Source organism: Taudactylus pleione, unplaced genomic scaffold, assembly GCF_031769625.1.
Source record: "Taudactylus pleione unplaced genomic scaffold, aTauple2 ptg000114l, whole genome shotgun sequence".
NCBI lineage: Eukaryota > Metazoa > Chordata > Amphibia > Anura > Myobatrachidae > Taudactylus > Taudactylus pleione.
The window spans coordinates 1,338,250-1,354,826 of NW_028284516.1; the positions used below are offsets into that span (position 1 = coordinate 1,338,250).

General features: G+C 45.6%; 1 protein-coding gene across 1 annotated transcript in view; it reads left to right on the plus strand.

The window, feature by feature from the left end:
- CDH17 (cadherin 17) overlaps window positions 1–561 on the plus strand; it is a 54,457-nt gene extending 53,896 nt beyond the window's left edge. The window contains exon 13 of the mRNA XM_088471499.1: window positions 292–561. Coding sequence (XP_088327625.1) covers window positions 292–404 — 113 coding nt within the window. The 3' untranslated portion in view covers window positions 405–561. The remainder of the gene's footprint in view (window positions 1–291) is intronic.
- The last annotated feature ends 16,016 nt before the right edge of the window (window positions 562–16,577 follow it).

Genomic DNA, 16,577 nt, shown 5'->3' on the forward strand with positions numbered 1-16,577 from the left:
CGCTCTTCACCATTCTGTACTGCATACGTTTCCCTTTCACGAGTCTAAGCTTTCCAACAACACCAGCTTGATGAACCGATCTCATAGCATGAGGAATATTTTTACTGCAGGTTTGAGGTCCAATAATAAGCCTAGGCCCATCTAGCAACTGTAATTGTGCTATTCAGTCTACTTTAAAAGTTGTTTTCATTTAAATTTTTTCTCACAAGTAAGAGCAATTTATCAGCAGATATTTCATCTTGGCATGATTAATCGTAGGAATATTTGAAGCTATTTATTTTCTTCCTTTAGGTATACTTATTGCGGCTGTTTTCATCTCAATCAACCGTAAAAAGAAGAAGGAAAGAAAAGGACACACGGGCGATGCCCTCAATGCTGCCGAAACTGTAAACTTGGGGTCATAGAATCGGGAAAACCTGTAGGAATCGTTCTGAGATTGTAGAATTTTTTAACATCTGGAAATGTCATTCCAATCTAATCTTTTATACAGCGTTAGTGTTTTTTTTTTTTAGGTATAACAAAATAATGTGCCTACATTAACACAACATTGTTTTGGTGTAGGGTAAGAAAATAACCTGTGCGCGCCGCAGGTTGTGGTCTTGTAGGGAAAGGTCGTGGCTACACTTTAGCACCCACAATTCACATTACGAGACACAGTAGTGCTCCTTATTCACATTACACTACATAGTAGTGTCCCTTATACACATTACACTCACCTTCACCTTGAAACCTTATTCTGTAATAGGTGCAGGATTATGCAAATTGGTGCACACTGCACACGTGCAAAATAGTGCAAGAAAGATGTTAACATATAGGAGCCAATTAGCTTGTAATTAGCATATGTCTAGAACAGTTTAGAGATTGAAATCACACTTCTGATTGGTGGTTGCTATGGATAACAGCTTCGACCACTGAAATACGATTGGTGAGCCAGGGTTACTGCCACTGCCCTTGTAAAAAGGACAACTACAAATAAAATTCCTTTTATAAAGTGTTATGTCTGCTTTTGTTAAAAGTCATCATTTTGTTGTCAATGTCTGTGTAACCTCAGTATTGTGTTGTACAACCTGGTCATCAGATTGTGGTTATGGTTTAAAATGCATTTCTATATGAAAATTTTTTTTTTTTTTTATTTGGAAGGTGCTTGTGATGGACAGTGTCACACCATCGTCCTGTTAGACTCCTTCCTCGCCATCAGCTCCTTCACTTTGCCACACGGGTAGTGTTCCTGCTGCACCTTTTCCCGCGCCACCTCAGCATGGGCGCTGCCATCTTGGTCATGTCACATGATATAATTTCCATCAATTAGGTCCGCAGTTCTGATCACCTGACCTGTACACTATATAGGGGAATAGAGCGCTCTATTTAAGTCAGCTCCAGTGTCCGTTTCCTGGTTCCAGACTACAATTATGACCAATTCACGTGTGTGGCCATCATCAGCCTTACAGTCCTGTTCTGCTCAACTCACCTGAGTGGTCTCAGCCACAGCTCTGTTCTGTAAATCACTGCAGCAGTAATCATCAGCACTATTCCTTACTACCAGCTCAGACCCCAGTACTCCCTGCTATACAGTTATCAGCGCAGTCTCACACCACCAGTACTCTATGCTGTTGCAACTGAACAACGCTGTCTCCAGCTACCAGCACAGACATCCGTATGCTCTGTTGTGCAGTTATCAGCGTTCTCTTCAACACCTAGTGCAGTCTCCAGTTCTCAACACTGCTACAGCCTTCATCACTGCCTGCTATATCCAGCCTTGCCTGCAGTTATCTTCGCTGTGTCAGTTCTGCCTGCTGCCTTCCGTGAAGGACAACTTCCATTTGTGGACCCTCACCCGCCTCCTCAGGACATCCATACCAGTAGCAGCTCTATTTTCTCTTTCATAAGGAGGAACTTTATAAACCCCCCAAGCTTCCTTCTCTTCATTCACACTCCGAGTCCGGCCAACCCTGCGGTCCCTGAACTGAGTTCACCCAGTTCTAGCGCCTTGACAGACAGTGACGAAAACAGGGTATACATTAAATAGCATACCTCTTAACTGTCCCAATTTCGGCAAAGTATTCCACTGCTGTGTGCTTTAGAAGCAACAAGACTCATCACTACCAGTGAGACAGTACACCCAACTGTAGTTAATCAAATAATTTAATATCGTACATCTCTACTCTCCCGAACTGTCCAGAAGAATTCCACATGTCGGGAGATCTCCCAGACTTCCTGGAGAGTAGTGCACCCTACTGGATCCCATTTGGACATCGCCTCCATGATCTCCCGTAGGTATGAATATTTAATATTGTTTGAACCGACAGAATACCTGCTTTTAATTGGGCAAGCGACAGGTACCTTAGTACAGAAGTCCTACCCTTCTTCCCAAAAAATTAAGGCATTATTCCCAAATTTAATATGATTGACAGTAGAACCATTGCAATAAAGATATATTAATTTTGCTGTGAGGTTTTTGGGATAGGACATTGGAGAAATATGCAAATGTAGAACGTGGCTTATATTTTGTGAAACATATTTTCCAGTTTTACTTATCCCTCCCTATGGACGGGATGTAGCAAGCAACGAATTTTGAATGTGATACATCCCGCAACTCCCCATGAGGCCATTCCCCTTTTTTGGGTGCATTATGTCCCTTTGAAAAATGATGGGGGCGCCAATGCTCTTTCTGGCACAGGGCACCAAAAAGTATAGCTACGGCTCTGAGCCCAAGAATAGGATATAACTGCAGAAACATCTCCTGACACTACAATACTGAGTAGCCCGTGGTATGTCTGTTGTGGAAAATGTTCCTTCCCACCAGTCATTACAGATCATTTGTTAGAAACGAAACTGAATATTTTCAAACACTTCTGATAGTTTTCTTTTGTTGAACAAATGATTGTTTTGAGGACGCTTGCCAAGATACACGCTGCAAACTGCTAAAATGATGAGGCCTATGGAAAATATGTTGAAAGCAGCTGTGACCTTTCTCATTAGACTTTGTTTTTCAGCTCTATTTCCTGTATATATTATTTTATTTAAGAAGAAACAAGTTTAGCAGATTGTAGGATGATAATTTCCAGAAGGGAGACAGTTTTTCGAGGTGTTTGTCATGTATTAGTTACTTTAACTTTTAGATGTCTCCAAAAGTGTACATTTTGCCCATCATCAAATCTGTCTATCTTTCATATGGACTCAATTGTGACCACGGCACTAATCACATCACGCATATTTAAATCCTTCCTGCAGTCAACTGAAGTAATTTTCCGAAACTGGCTGCCAAGCCGGTGCTACCATTAGGCAGTTTTAGGCAGCTGCCCAAGGCGTCGCCAACTGAAGGGTGCCGCTGGGACTATCTGGTACAAAAATTCAGGCCGTTTCTGAAAGAGGCATCATTATAATACTCAAAGCTGGCAGTGGCATACAGCTATCGGACAGTATTGCCCCTGTGATCTTTGTTATTAAACGCCAGGGACAAAGCTAGTGTAGAGCGGCCGGTGCCATCGCACAGGGCACCACAGGTCAGGGGGCGCTGTTTGGGCCTGCCAAATTTCTGTTTATTATCATTCTCACTTATAACTTTCTCTTATTTCATCCCCAGCATCTCCTGGCCTCCCCTATCTCTTCCCTGGCCCTTCCCCATGAGGCAATTCCCCTTTTTTGGGTGCATCATGTCCCTTTGAAAAATTAGGGGGGCGCCAATGCTCTTTCTGGCACAGGGCACCAAAAAGTTTAGCTACAGCTCTGTTAAACGCTGAATGAATATATATATATATATATATATATATATATATAGATTTTATCCAGCAATAGAATGGCACTCCCACTAGTAAAAAGCTAAAGTCCTGGGTGCCCTCTGCAGCATGCTACCATGTAGCAGCAGATATACTGTACATACAGTATCAGCGGCACCTGGTATTAAGAAATACACAAGCACAGGATCAGCTTTCAACATTTCGATGCATTTATTGCATCGTCATCAGGATGACGATGCAATAAATGCATCGAAACATTGAAAGTTGATCCTGTGCTTGTGTATTTCTTAATACCGGAGTGCCGCTTATACTATATTTATATATATATATATATATATATATATAAAGTTAAGTGTGCATGTAAGAATTGGAAAGAGGGTATGTAAGAGAGAGGCAGGGGCGGTAGGAATAAATTTTGCCTAGGGCACCTAGAAACCTTGCAACAGCACTGGCTGGCTGGAACAGTAAGAATTTCTGGAACCAGATGACAGTGTTTCTTTATACTCTTTTTATTTTAACAAGTAAGCAGATTCTGAAGAATATTCCAAAAATATATCTACAAAACAGATAATCACCCGTGGAGGGTCTAACAAATGTGGGGACAGGCAGCAATCTGAGTTGACCAGCTATGCTTGTGCAGCTGGCTCCCCACAGACACTAAGCCAACAGCAAACTAAGGGGAATCTTCACGTCTTTTGGATCATGAGGAAAAACAGACTGTAAACAATAAATTTGTCACAACAGAGTCCAAATGTATTTACTTTAGAACCACCCCCCTTCCTTCACTTCTTAAGTTGCGTATCCACTAGTAGATATGTAAACGACAGCACGATTACGACATTGTAATCATGCTGTCGTTTCCATGTCTAGTGATGTGCCGACACTGAACATTCACTCATTCCATCTAGGCACATCCATCATCCCTGCACATGCTGAACCTGACGGGATCGTCAGGTTGACCAGCATGTACGGGCGATGATAGATGTCGGAAACGACCAGCGGGCACGCGCATCGCTGGTGGTTTCCGACCAAAACATGCCCAATGCATGCACGATGCATGCGCAATTTGCAAGCGATTGCACGATAATGACGTCGTTATCGTGCAATCGCTTGGTAAAATTGCTAATTGGATACCCCCCTTTGCTTTTAGGTTTTTATCCTAAAATACTTCTCGCCTTAACCTTATTTATGTCTTAAATTAATCATTAGAGATAAGGGAAATCAGTAATGTCTTTATAATTCAGGATGTGACTTTAGTATATATGTCTTTTTCATTGCATTGCTGTAGGTGCTCCTAGAAATGCTCGTTTAAGTGTAAATGAAAGGTGGTAAAAATGTGCTATTAAAAGTAGTATACAAGTCCAGGGTTCATAGCACCTCTGAGGAGGCAAGTCTTTTTGTTTGAAGAAAACGCTGTGTATCCAGCCACAGAACTGCCAATCTCTTCCTAAATGTACCTTCTCCGACCGCAATATCTCCCTGAAATATTCACATCCAGCAAAACAAATCATTTTTTTCCATTGGGGAGCTAAGAATTTATTTTATAATTATTTTTCTAAAAATTTTGTAATTTTATAATATTTTGTTCAGATATGGTTCTCTACAAAACTTTTGTTATTCCTGACTTTTACCTCTTAGCTAAGACTTTGGGGCCGGTTCTAAGTTGAACGCAGCACCTGTGTCTTTATGCTAATACTGCTACAAGCCCTTCCCTGGTGTATGGCTGTGCATATCAATGTGTAAGGACTGAGATGCCCGCCTTGAGCATCTTTAGATGCTCAAATACTGCTTGGTGCAGTGGTTCCCAAACTGAGTGTCATGGGACACTTGCGGGGTTGGTGGTCCAGGACCAAATAAAATGTATGGTCAATGTCATTGGCAGCCATCAGTACTAGTTTTGCTTATCATAAAATGTGTGTGCAAACAGAAGTGTAACACTCTCCACCCACGCAGACCTGGATGACAGTTTAGCGCAATTTATTTAATTTAATAATCTTTGCCGAAATTTCTCAATAAGAACATTTTGGCCTAGGGATACAGTGAAAAAAAATGCTGGTACATAGACTTGGGTGCCATGAGACATTGCGGTTGCAATCAAGAATGGTTTACACCTCGAAGCACATGTGATCCTATAACAGTCAGAAGGATTCATCAAAGCCAAGAGTGAAGAGGTAAACAAACTAGCAGACTACAAAAGTCTGGTGGAAACTCAAACAGGTGAAAAAATTCTTTGAGATCTGACAATGGCGGAGAATACGAAAATAAAAATGTAACCGTCTTCCTGAAGAATTATGGCACTGAGCATCAGTTAACCATTGCATACATGCCAGAGCTAAATAGTGTCAGTGATCATGCAGACTGCACAATTTTGGAGAGAGTACGGACTATGATAAGTGACGCAGGCCTAGAAAAATGTTTTTGAGCAGAAGCAGTGTCTCCAACTGTATATTTAAAGAATTGTGCACCCACAGTTGCTGTAAAAGGCAATATGCCAAATGTAAATCATATCAGTATTTGGATAAAGAGCTTATGCACACATAAAAAAAAAAAGACGCAAGCTGTATCCCAAGTCATTGGAATGTATCATGCTTGGATACTGCCAAGAAAGCAAGGGATACAGACTATGGGACATTACAAGTAAAAAGTTCATAAAGTCCGGGGATGTAGTGTTCTGTTAAACAGTACCACTCAATGTGAAACTGGAACATGAATCACTGCACACATTTGTTTAGTTGGATATGGTGACAACTGGAAGTGTGTCTGAATTAGAGACTACCAGTGTAGATACCCACGTGCAGAACAGGAGTTCTGTAAGAAACAATAAAAGATAGCCCCTCCCCCAAGAAATACAAATATCGCTTTCTGTGAACCTCAAAATATCCTGGAAGCAAAGTCAAGTAGCGACTGAGAAGAATGGAAGTCAGCAGTAGACAAAGAAATAGCATCATTACAAGACAACATTGTGTGGACTCTTGTTGACAGGCCCAGTCACCACAAGTCAAGTCAAGAACAAGTTGGTCTTCTGTAAAAATTGAACATACATGGAACTGTTGCCGGTTACAAAGCCTGTCTTGTTGCTAAGGATATATGCAGAAATCGAGGATTGACTATGGTGAAATCTTCCCTGTTTCGATATCAGGCAAGGTTGTCCACCTGGGAAAGTATAATAATTGCAACAATTCAGATTTGGCCATATGGAATGTGGTGCTGGGGAGAATCAATTATTGAGGATGCCCTTTTCTCTGTTAGCATTGTTGGATGGAGTGCTCTCCTGCACTGTCTCCAATCCAAAGTCTCCACAAAATAGGTTGATCTGATGGTCACTAGGACCCACTGGAGCTCAGGCCCGACCTCTGACATGTGCCACCGCACATGTGTAGCTTTTCCGCTTATCTTTCTTGCGTTGGACAGATGGACCTGGAGACTCTCCCCACCATACAGCCGCACAGAGCACCATATGAGACTGCAAGTACAAAATATCACGACCAATATAGTGAGGGGCAAAAGTGCTACCATCCACCAGTGCACTTACCACTATCACAACCAGGGGCGGACTGGGCCGGGGGGCAGGGTGCCATCTGTCCCCTGGGCTGGTGCTATTTCAGTCCTGAGAAGCCACCAGCTGCCTGCAGCCAAATGCTGTATGAATGCCTGGTGGCTGGACAGTGGTGGATTCAAGGGAGGGGGCACCAAGGCACGTGCCCCCTGCCGTATATTTTAAAAAAAAATATTTTTACTGCACTGCAGCATGGTGGCACTGTCAGGTACGGCCATTATTCAGGAGCTGCGCCACCGAGCAAGACCATCGTGCTCGGTGGTGTGACAGTTTCTCCTACCTGCTGCCTGCAGCACTGAATTTGTGACATCACGTCATGCTCCCTGCCACCGCAAAGGAGCCGTCGGCCTGTGGGAGAGGAGTACCAGGCAACCAAACGGTAAGTGGCACAGTGGCCCTGATTCAGAGCCGGTCACTCTGACAGAGCGCTCGCTCTGAATCAGGGCCAGTCTTTTTTTTTTTTAGAACGGCCTCCTGGCCGCTCGCATAGGTGTGGGTGGCCACCCACAGCTATAGCGAACGGCCAGGATGATGGTCGCAATGGTCAAGACCATCGCGACCATTGGGCTTGCGATGAGACCCTTGTGGTAGGGTCTCGTGGCCATAAGCCCCAGAGAGCTTTCGGCTCTCACAGAGCCGAAAGCTCTCCCACTGACATCACTTGTGATGTCAGTGGGGCCGGCCCCAGATGGTAGGCGTTCTCATGGGAACGCCTCCGTCTGGGCACCCACCCCCCTGGCCCGCCCACCAAAGGCGGCGTGCTGTCACTCAACATCGACAGCACACCCCCTTTGGTGCGAGACCCGGAGTGACGGAGTGCCTGTCGCTATCCGGGTCTCGCGCATGCGCACGACGGAGCCGACTCCATCGTGCGCATGCGCCCTGGGCCACCAACGACCTGGTTGCGAGCGCTCAGCGCTTGTGACCGGGTCTGAATCAGCCCCAGAGTCTGTAAACATATGGGGGCAGGAGGCCGGAAAGACAAGGGGGCGCAGAGTCTGTAAAAATAGGAGCGCAGAAGGAGGCTGGAAAGAAAGACAAGAGGGCACAGAGGCCCTGATTCAGAGCCGGACGCTCTGACAGAGCGCTCGCTCTGAATCAGGGCTGTCCTTCTTAATTTTTAAAACGGCCTCGTATAGCTGTGGGTGACCACCCACAGCTATAGCGAGCGGCCTGGAAGATGGTCGCAATGGTCAAGACCATCGCGACCATCGGGCTTGCGATGAGACCCTTGTGGTAGGGTCTCGTTGCTGCAAGCCCTGGAGTGCTTTTGGCTCTATTGGAGCCGAGAGCACTCCCACTGACATCACTTGTGATTTCAGTGGGGCCGGCCCCAGACAATAGGCATTCCCATGGGAACGCCTCCATCTGGCTAGCCACGCCCCCGGCATGCTCACCAAAGGGGGCGTGCTGTCACTCACCATCGACAGCACACCCCCTTTGGTGCGAGACCCGGAGCGACGGCTTGCCCGTCGCTATCCGGGTCTCGCGCATGCGCATGATGGAGCCGGCTCCGACGTGCGCATGTGCACTGGGCCAACATCGACCCGCTTGCGAGCGCTCACGAGCGGGTCTGAATCAGGCCCAGAGTCTGTAAAGATAGGGGGACAGGAGGCTGGAAAGATCGGGGGGCAGGTAGCTGGAAGCACAAGTCACATGGGGAAGGAGGTGACACGGATCAGGAGACTAGAATGACATGTATTAGTAGGCTTAAGTCACACAGCGAGCTGGAGGTGAAAAAGAGCTGGAGGCAACACAGGTCAGGGGGCAGGAGAGACACAGGAGGCTAGAGGGGACATGGGGCTGGAGGCAGAAGATGACACAGGGAGGTGGAGGTTATACGAGGAAGAAGGCTGGAGAGACACAGGTGGCTGGAGGGGGACATGGGGCAGGAGGTGACACAGGGATAAGGAGGCTGGAGGAGACACAGGGCAGGAAGCTGGAATGGCTCAGGCATCTGGAGGTGACACAGCGAGCAGGAGGCTGGAGGAGACATAGGGCAGGAAGCTGGAATGGCACAGGGATCTGGAGGTGACACAGCGATCAGGAGGCTGGAATGACGCAGAGATCTGGGGGAAACACATAGCAGGAGGTGGAGGAGAAATGGGGCAGGGAGCTGGAATGGAGCAGGGATCTGAGGGAGACACAGGGCAGGAAGCTGGAGGAGACAAAGGGCAGGAAGCTGGAATGCTGCAGAGATCGGGAGGTGACACAGGGAGCAGGAGGCTACAAATGACAGAGCAGGAGGCTGGGGCTGACACAGAGCATGTAGCTGGAAAGATACGGGGATAGATGGGACACAGAGTAGGAGGCTAGAGTGACACATGAACAGGAGACCGGAGGGGACGCAGGTGGCGAGTCTGGTTGAACCTCTGTCCTACACAAACAGGCATCTTCCGGGCAATGGGATTTCCTACTTGAATAGTGAATACTGACTGAAGACCCCGTCTACTCAGGGAGGATCATTTTCTTCAGAAGCCCCCTTCACAGAGAAACCACCATATAAGTAAGTTAAGATGTATTTTTATTTTGAATTCACACGCTGTGTCTGTGCAAAATATATTAGAATTGCACATAGTTATATGTGCAGGGGTTTTGGTATTGCAGAGAGAGAGAGTACAATGAGCTGCAAGACAAAACATGTGCAAAAGCAATTCCACAGATGACATCTTTGTGTTGCAGATCATTGCTCTGCTCTCTACAATTCCAAAACCCCAGCACATGTACTATGTGCAATTCTATTTGGCACAGGTACTATGCAAACAGTCCAGTCACAGTGATCCCCCCTCCCATTCCTTTCTCACTGCCCCCTTCTCATCCTGCCCAGTGCTTCCCCCTTCGCAATGGCTCTCCATCCCAGTGTCTACCCCCTTCTCTCCCCAACCAGCCCATTGCTTCCATCTAACTGTCCCCCAGCAAGAACCCCCCAGTCACTCCAGTCACAGTGTCCCTCCATCATTCAGCCTAGTGTTCCCTTGTCCCACCACCATCTCACTGCCCTCTTTCCATCCAGCCCAGTGCCTCCCTATATATCGCCAACTGCCTCTCCCCATTATCCTCTACCTGTCACCCAGTGTCTTTCACCCTCTATCTGGTGTCACACTTACTTTTTATGCAGCGGCTGCTTAAATCCTTAGGCTTCGCCCCCTCGCGCTGTAATGGCGCGATTTGTGGGTCAATTGGGGGCGGGGCTTGTCATATTGGCTCCGCCCCCTCCAGCCACCGTAGCTGGGGGAATTGGTCCATCAGGGGGGGTTTGTAGCTATTCAGAACCCCCCCCTGCATGCTCCAGAGGTGGGGGACCCTCTGCATGTGGGGACCCCGGGATGACCGCCCCTGTCGCCCCCCCCTTAATCCGGCCCTGGCAGCAGGCTTTTCCGCCAACACCAGATTTACCAATCTCCGGATTGCGAAGCATTCTGGAACTTGATCCCTGCAGCTTACGCCTATGGGTTACATATCACAAAACTGTAAACCACGAATGCACATATACTTATACAAAGTTTCTGCTTTACTAACAAGCTTCTTAGGATAAGTCATCGCAACTAATATTGACTATTGAAGTGCGAATCAACCACATTGTTCTGCTAAAAGGAGCCAATTCAGGCATTTCCAATGCTTTGCTATCATCCATATTAACATCTACTAACTTTGCTAGTATTAATATCGGTATCCAGATGAATGGTCGACACACAAAAGGTGGACAATGTATAGGTTGACACCAAATGGTTGACAGGCAATAGGTCAACAGGGACAAAAGGTCAACAGGCACAAAAGGTCAGCAGATTCAAATGGTCGAGACACATATGGTGAACACAAAAAAAGTTGACACATTATTTTGGGGGATTTTCCAGCATTTTTAAGGTTAAGGTCAGGGGATAGGGTTAGGTACTTGGGGGAGGGTTAGGGTGAGGTTGTCGGCAGGGCCGGATTAACAATGGGGCGGATGGAGCTGCAGCTCCAAGTCACCCCATCAAAATAGGCCCACAGCTTCTGATCTGCTGTGCTGCTGTAGATAGGTAAAAAAATCCTTCTACAGCAGCCTGTCAGCATCTCCTGGCCCACCGAAACCCCGGCGGACCCCCTACACTCCTGGCCACCCACCTGCCCACAGTTCAAATGCCGTACATAGTGTCACACACTGTCGTGTGACTGACACATGGCCCGTGCCGCAGCGTGAAGGCTTCACTAGCCCTCCCTGTAATTCAAGCCACACAGGGGTGCATTGTGGAACTGATCGTCGGCTACAAGCCACTGGGAATCATTTATTATGGACTGGTCTGGCTTGCCTCTGCACAGGCTCCGGATGGCCAGCGCTGCCTGTTTTTTAAACTGAAGTTCACACTTCATTCAAATGCTCATGCAGAGGAGCCACACAAACCCAGCAAGCTTAGCCAGTACCCAGATGTCCGGGTGTTTGGATCTCCGCAAATAGGAGGGGACACTAGCAGAGGTTGACTAAAGTGAGTGTTCTTCCCGTTGAATCTCAGCCCTGCCGTCTTTACATGCTCCTGGTGGCTGAGCCTCTACACCTGCTCATGGAGCCACCGATGGATGATCTCATACTGCAAGTGGGTGACAGAATGCAAGAGTCTCTTTATCTGAAGTGTTCAACAGCCACACACACTTCCACGCATCAGTGAGGCATATGGGGCAGCACTGTGGTGTTGGCATATGGGGCAGTACTGTGGTGTTGGCAAATGGGGCAGTACTGTAGTGTGGCATATGGGGCCGTACTGTGGTGTTGGCCTATGGGGCAGCACTGTGGTATTGGCATATGGGGCAGCACTGTGGTGTTGGCATATGGGGCAGTACTGTGTTGTTGGCTTATGGGGCAGTACTGTAGTGGTGACATATGGGGCACTACTTTGGAGGGGGCATATGCAACACTCCTGTATATGGTACTACTGCGGATAATGGGGTATGACTGGGGGGGTATATATGAGACCGGTAATCCCAAGGGGCCTGAGCATTTTTTTTTAATTTGTGTTTTTAATTTAAATTAAATACTAGAAAATATATTTTTTGTTTAAAATTATTATTAATAATAATTAATAATAAAGTATTATTTAAAAGTAGTTTGGGAGGAGGGCGGTACTACAAAAATTCTCGCACAGGGTGGGTGCTTTCAGATCTGGGGCCAGTCCTCTTACAGTGTCTCTGGCTGGCGCTGTATGACGTCTTGCAGCTGCCGCCAAACCACTGCTCCTAAAAGTATCTGAGCACAGCCCTGTGAAGGCGACCCATATATATTTTATATATATATGTATATATATATATATATATATATATATATATATATGTAATTATTGCTGTTAATTTTTATGAATTTTATGCCATCTGTTATATTTCCCTAAAACTAATTTTATATATATATATATATATATATATATATTTTTTTTTTTTTTTTTTTTTAATAAAATATATTAGAATTACATGGTGCAGTATTAAATTACTGTAGGAAATATCCATTGTTTCACTTTTGGGATATCGATTAGTATTATTATCCCATGGAGAATCTTTTCATAGAGTATATTTAGATTGCATCATATTTACCGTCTATCTATCTCTGCCATGAGGGGAATGTTCAGTATTACAGCATATCCACTTTGTACATATTCATGGATGGAGAGATGTTGCTTCTGCAAGCCCGATATGGGCCATAGCTGCATCTTAAACAGTAGCACTGCCTATATGGTTTGGGCACACATTTAGTATCTATATTAATACATCAGCGTAGGCATGTGAGCTCCGCTATATCACATTTAGGGCCCGATTCAGACCCGGACGCTAAGAAGCGTTCACTCGTAGCTGGCGATGGTTCGCACACGCAAACTAGTCCAAGCGATCCAGAAACGTTCACTCGGCGAGCATAGACAGCCCAACTGAATGAGTGACAGGTCAAGCCGTTTGTGGGTGATAACAGGGGCGCAGACCATTAGAAACGGGGGATTGGAGGTGTGAACGCAGGCGTGCCTGAGCGTCTTAACACCGTTTCAGAGGTGTGCATAATTAACAGGCAGCGTCATAGTACACGTCAATTTTACACTGAAGTGCTCGCAGTGTTTGAGGTAGGGTATAGTCAACCTCAAGCGCTGCGTTTGCTTCCGATGGTACCTGATGTACCGCTGGTTGCATACACTTCCTGGAGATGACGTGCGCAAGTGGGCTTCTTAAGATAGGCTGGTGGGTATCTGCATACACAAAGAGATCGCACGCCAAGACATAGTGGCCGTGCTTATGCCTTGCAGTGTGATCGCCTGCCATGCCGTCACATAGCCAAAATTGCATACGCTGAGAGCGAGTGGATCTGAATCGAGCCCTTAGTCTTTAAAAATCCAGTTTGTTACTGTTTTTCAAGGAACAGCTTGAGAAAGGGTCATTTGCGTCTGAACAGTTGCGGACTTGCACATTGGAACATTTGTAATAAACAAGAAATGTTTAGAGTGCCATCTATTTTTTGCTCTCTTTATATTAAAATCAGAATTGTCACCAGTCACCTTAATTTTTTTTCTTAATTTCTTTTGGGTGAGTGCCAGCCTGTTCTGCATTTTTTTTAGATTTGTGAGTCTTTTTTTTTTGTTTTCATTATTGTGATCGAATATATATTCTCAGTATAGCTATTAATTAGGTAAGGTCACTCTTTTTTTATATAGAGAGCTGTCACATTCATGACATCATTATGTGACCCTTATGCTCTTTATTAAAGGGTTTCACATTGACATCATCACTAAGTGCTAATTATTTTATGTTGTCATATTATGGTCACGTTAACAAGGGGTATTTCCCTTCGTTCCAAAACTCTCACATTACACTATTAATATGACCCCTGTGCAGACAACACCCCCACAACACTGGTCACACCTCCCACATCTCTAGTCAGAAATCCGTGGTGCCGTTTACACCCCCTATGGCATCACACAATAGGCCCTTCGTAAATGTAAGCTCCAGGCCCATGTGGACCTTTATCTGGCACTGGTTGTCGGATTTGATGGTAAGGGTTAGGCACTAGGGGGAGTGTAAGGGTTAGGCACTTGGAGGAGGGTTAGGGTTAGGTTGTCGGAGGTAATGGTAAGGGTTAGGCACTAGGGGGAGTGTAAGGGTTAGGCAATGGTTAGGTTTAGGCATTTGAGGGAGGTTTAGGGTTAGGCACCAGGGGTAGGGTTAGGGTCTAGAGGGAGGGTTAGGATTAAGCTTAAAATACCAAAAAAAATGTGTCAACCATGTTTTTGTGTCGACCATATGTGTATTGACCATTTGTTCCTGTCGTCCTTTTGTACCCGTCAACCTTTTGCACTGTAGACATATTGTCAGTCAATCTTTTGTACCTGTCGACCTTTCGTCCATGTCGACCTATTGCATGTTGTCGACCTTTTGTCTCTCTATATCTTATACCACACCCGTGAATATTGTTTTTTGGGATTAAGCATATCCCAGATTCAATTGAATGTATGAGAAACTATTACTAAGCCGCTAATTTTCTCAATTGGCTTTTTGGTAATTTTTTGGCAATCATTATTATTAACAACATTGCTATATTATGCTAACTATACTTTATTACTGTTGTTTTTAGTGTATGTGTTATATATGTATGTAAACAACAGCCATGTGATCTTTTTAAATTGAGTGTTATTGTCAATTTAGTTAATAAATGTGCTCTTTTTGACAGCGCTTCAGGTTTGGTTTTGTTTTCCTTGTATGTACATTTTGTGGGGTATTAGCATCACTTTAGTATTTGAAGCTGCATTCAATTTGCGCGGTTCTTTAACGTAGGCTATTGTGTGCTGCAGTATACATAGGAGGCTAATGCCAGGCTGTTTTTTCTTCTCTTGAATATAATGATCAGGAAATTCATGAGTTTGTTCCAAAAAAAGGGTGATCTTAGGGCAAAGCCAAAAGTTACGGATTAAAGTCCCCGAAAGGCAACCACATTTGTGGCAAAGTGTCAGATGCCCGGGTCCCATATATTTTCTTTATGGTGGTGAAAAATATGCTCTGTCTAAAAACGTAATGTTTATTTTATTGGTAGATCCTATTATGGTCAGCGGTGTGCGATGGAGGTTAGTCCACACAATAGATAATTTAACCACTGATTGGCTTATTAACTGGTAGAAAGCAGGTGCAGAATAACACATGGGTAAACAGTGTGCAGCAGTTACATGATGCAGTGTCTCCAGGTGCAGCCAGGAGCGTATGGGGTTAATGGTGGTGCACCTATATGCACATGCACAGTACACTTTGGTGGCAGTAGGGTGTATAATATATACTGTAGGTAGCAGTGGTGACACATTGACAGGGGCGTATTTATAATGTGTGCAGGGTGTACCCACGACACACACCTTGCACCCATATTATACTTACCTCTCCAGAGTCCCACATGGGCCACATTGGCACCGTGTCAGCGCTGTAAAAATGGCTGAAAAATGGCCACCGTGGCCATGCGCAGTACAGGGAAAATAGCTGCCGTGGCCATTTTCCCAGTGACCTGCGCATGTGCCCAGAATCTACCAGTGCGGAGCTGGCAGTGCTGTGCTCAGTGCGCTGCCAGCCGCTGGACTGAGAGAAGGGGGCCCGTGACGGACACTGCACATGGGCCCTCTCCTCTCCTGAAATGCCCCTGCACATTGGTATAGTGAGGCCTTGGCAGTGACACACAGTCTCCGGTGTAGGAGACACTCAGGGGCATGTCCTTCACCATAGGACGGAGGAGAGAAGACACAGGAATAACCACGCATGCGCAGTCGCACATGACTAGGTTGTGTGTCCGTCGGTTCAGGACCCCAGTGACCACACATTAGAGGAGACGGCGCGCAGGGCGCTCTCCTCCACAATATTTCATATTTACATGCAGTTTAGCAGAGCTGAGAGCCTTGAGCATGGCAAGCAGTGACATAAGGATAATCGAAAGCTCACCGAGGTTTGGGATGTCATTACACCAGGAAGACCACAATCGAGTCCAGACCACATTACTGTCCGATCGTGTGAGGTCTTGGTACATAAAACAAATCTTATATTTGACAGTTCAGGATAGTGCCAGAATGCGATCTAAGACGGTGGGTCCCACCGCAGGAGACTCGGGAGAGTGAGATAATAGGTGCTGAGTGAAATGGCGTGTTGGAAAGTACATCAAAAATTATTTATTGGGCAAATCGTAAGTATCTTTAAGGTTTTGTTGTAAGCAGCAATAAGAGACCTCTGGATGGCTGGGGGCATTTTTAAAACAGCAATTATTTAAAAAGAAAAAACAACCTGGCTTTACCTTTTCAACGACTGCCGCTTTCAAA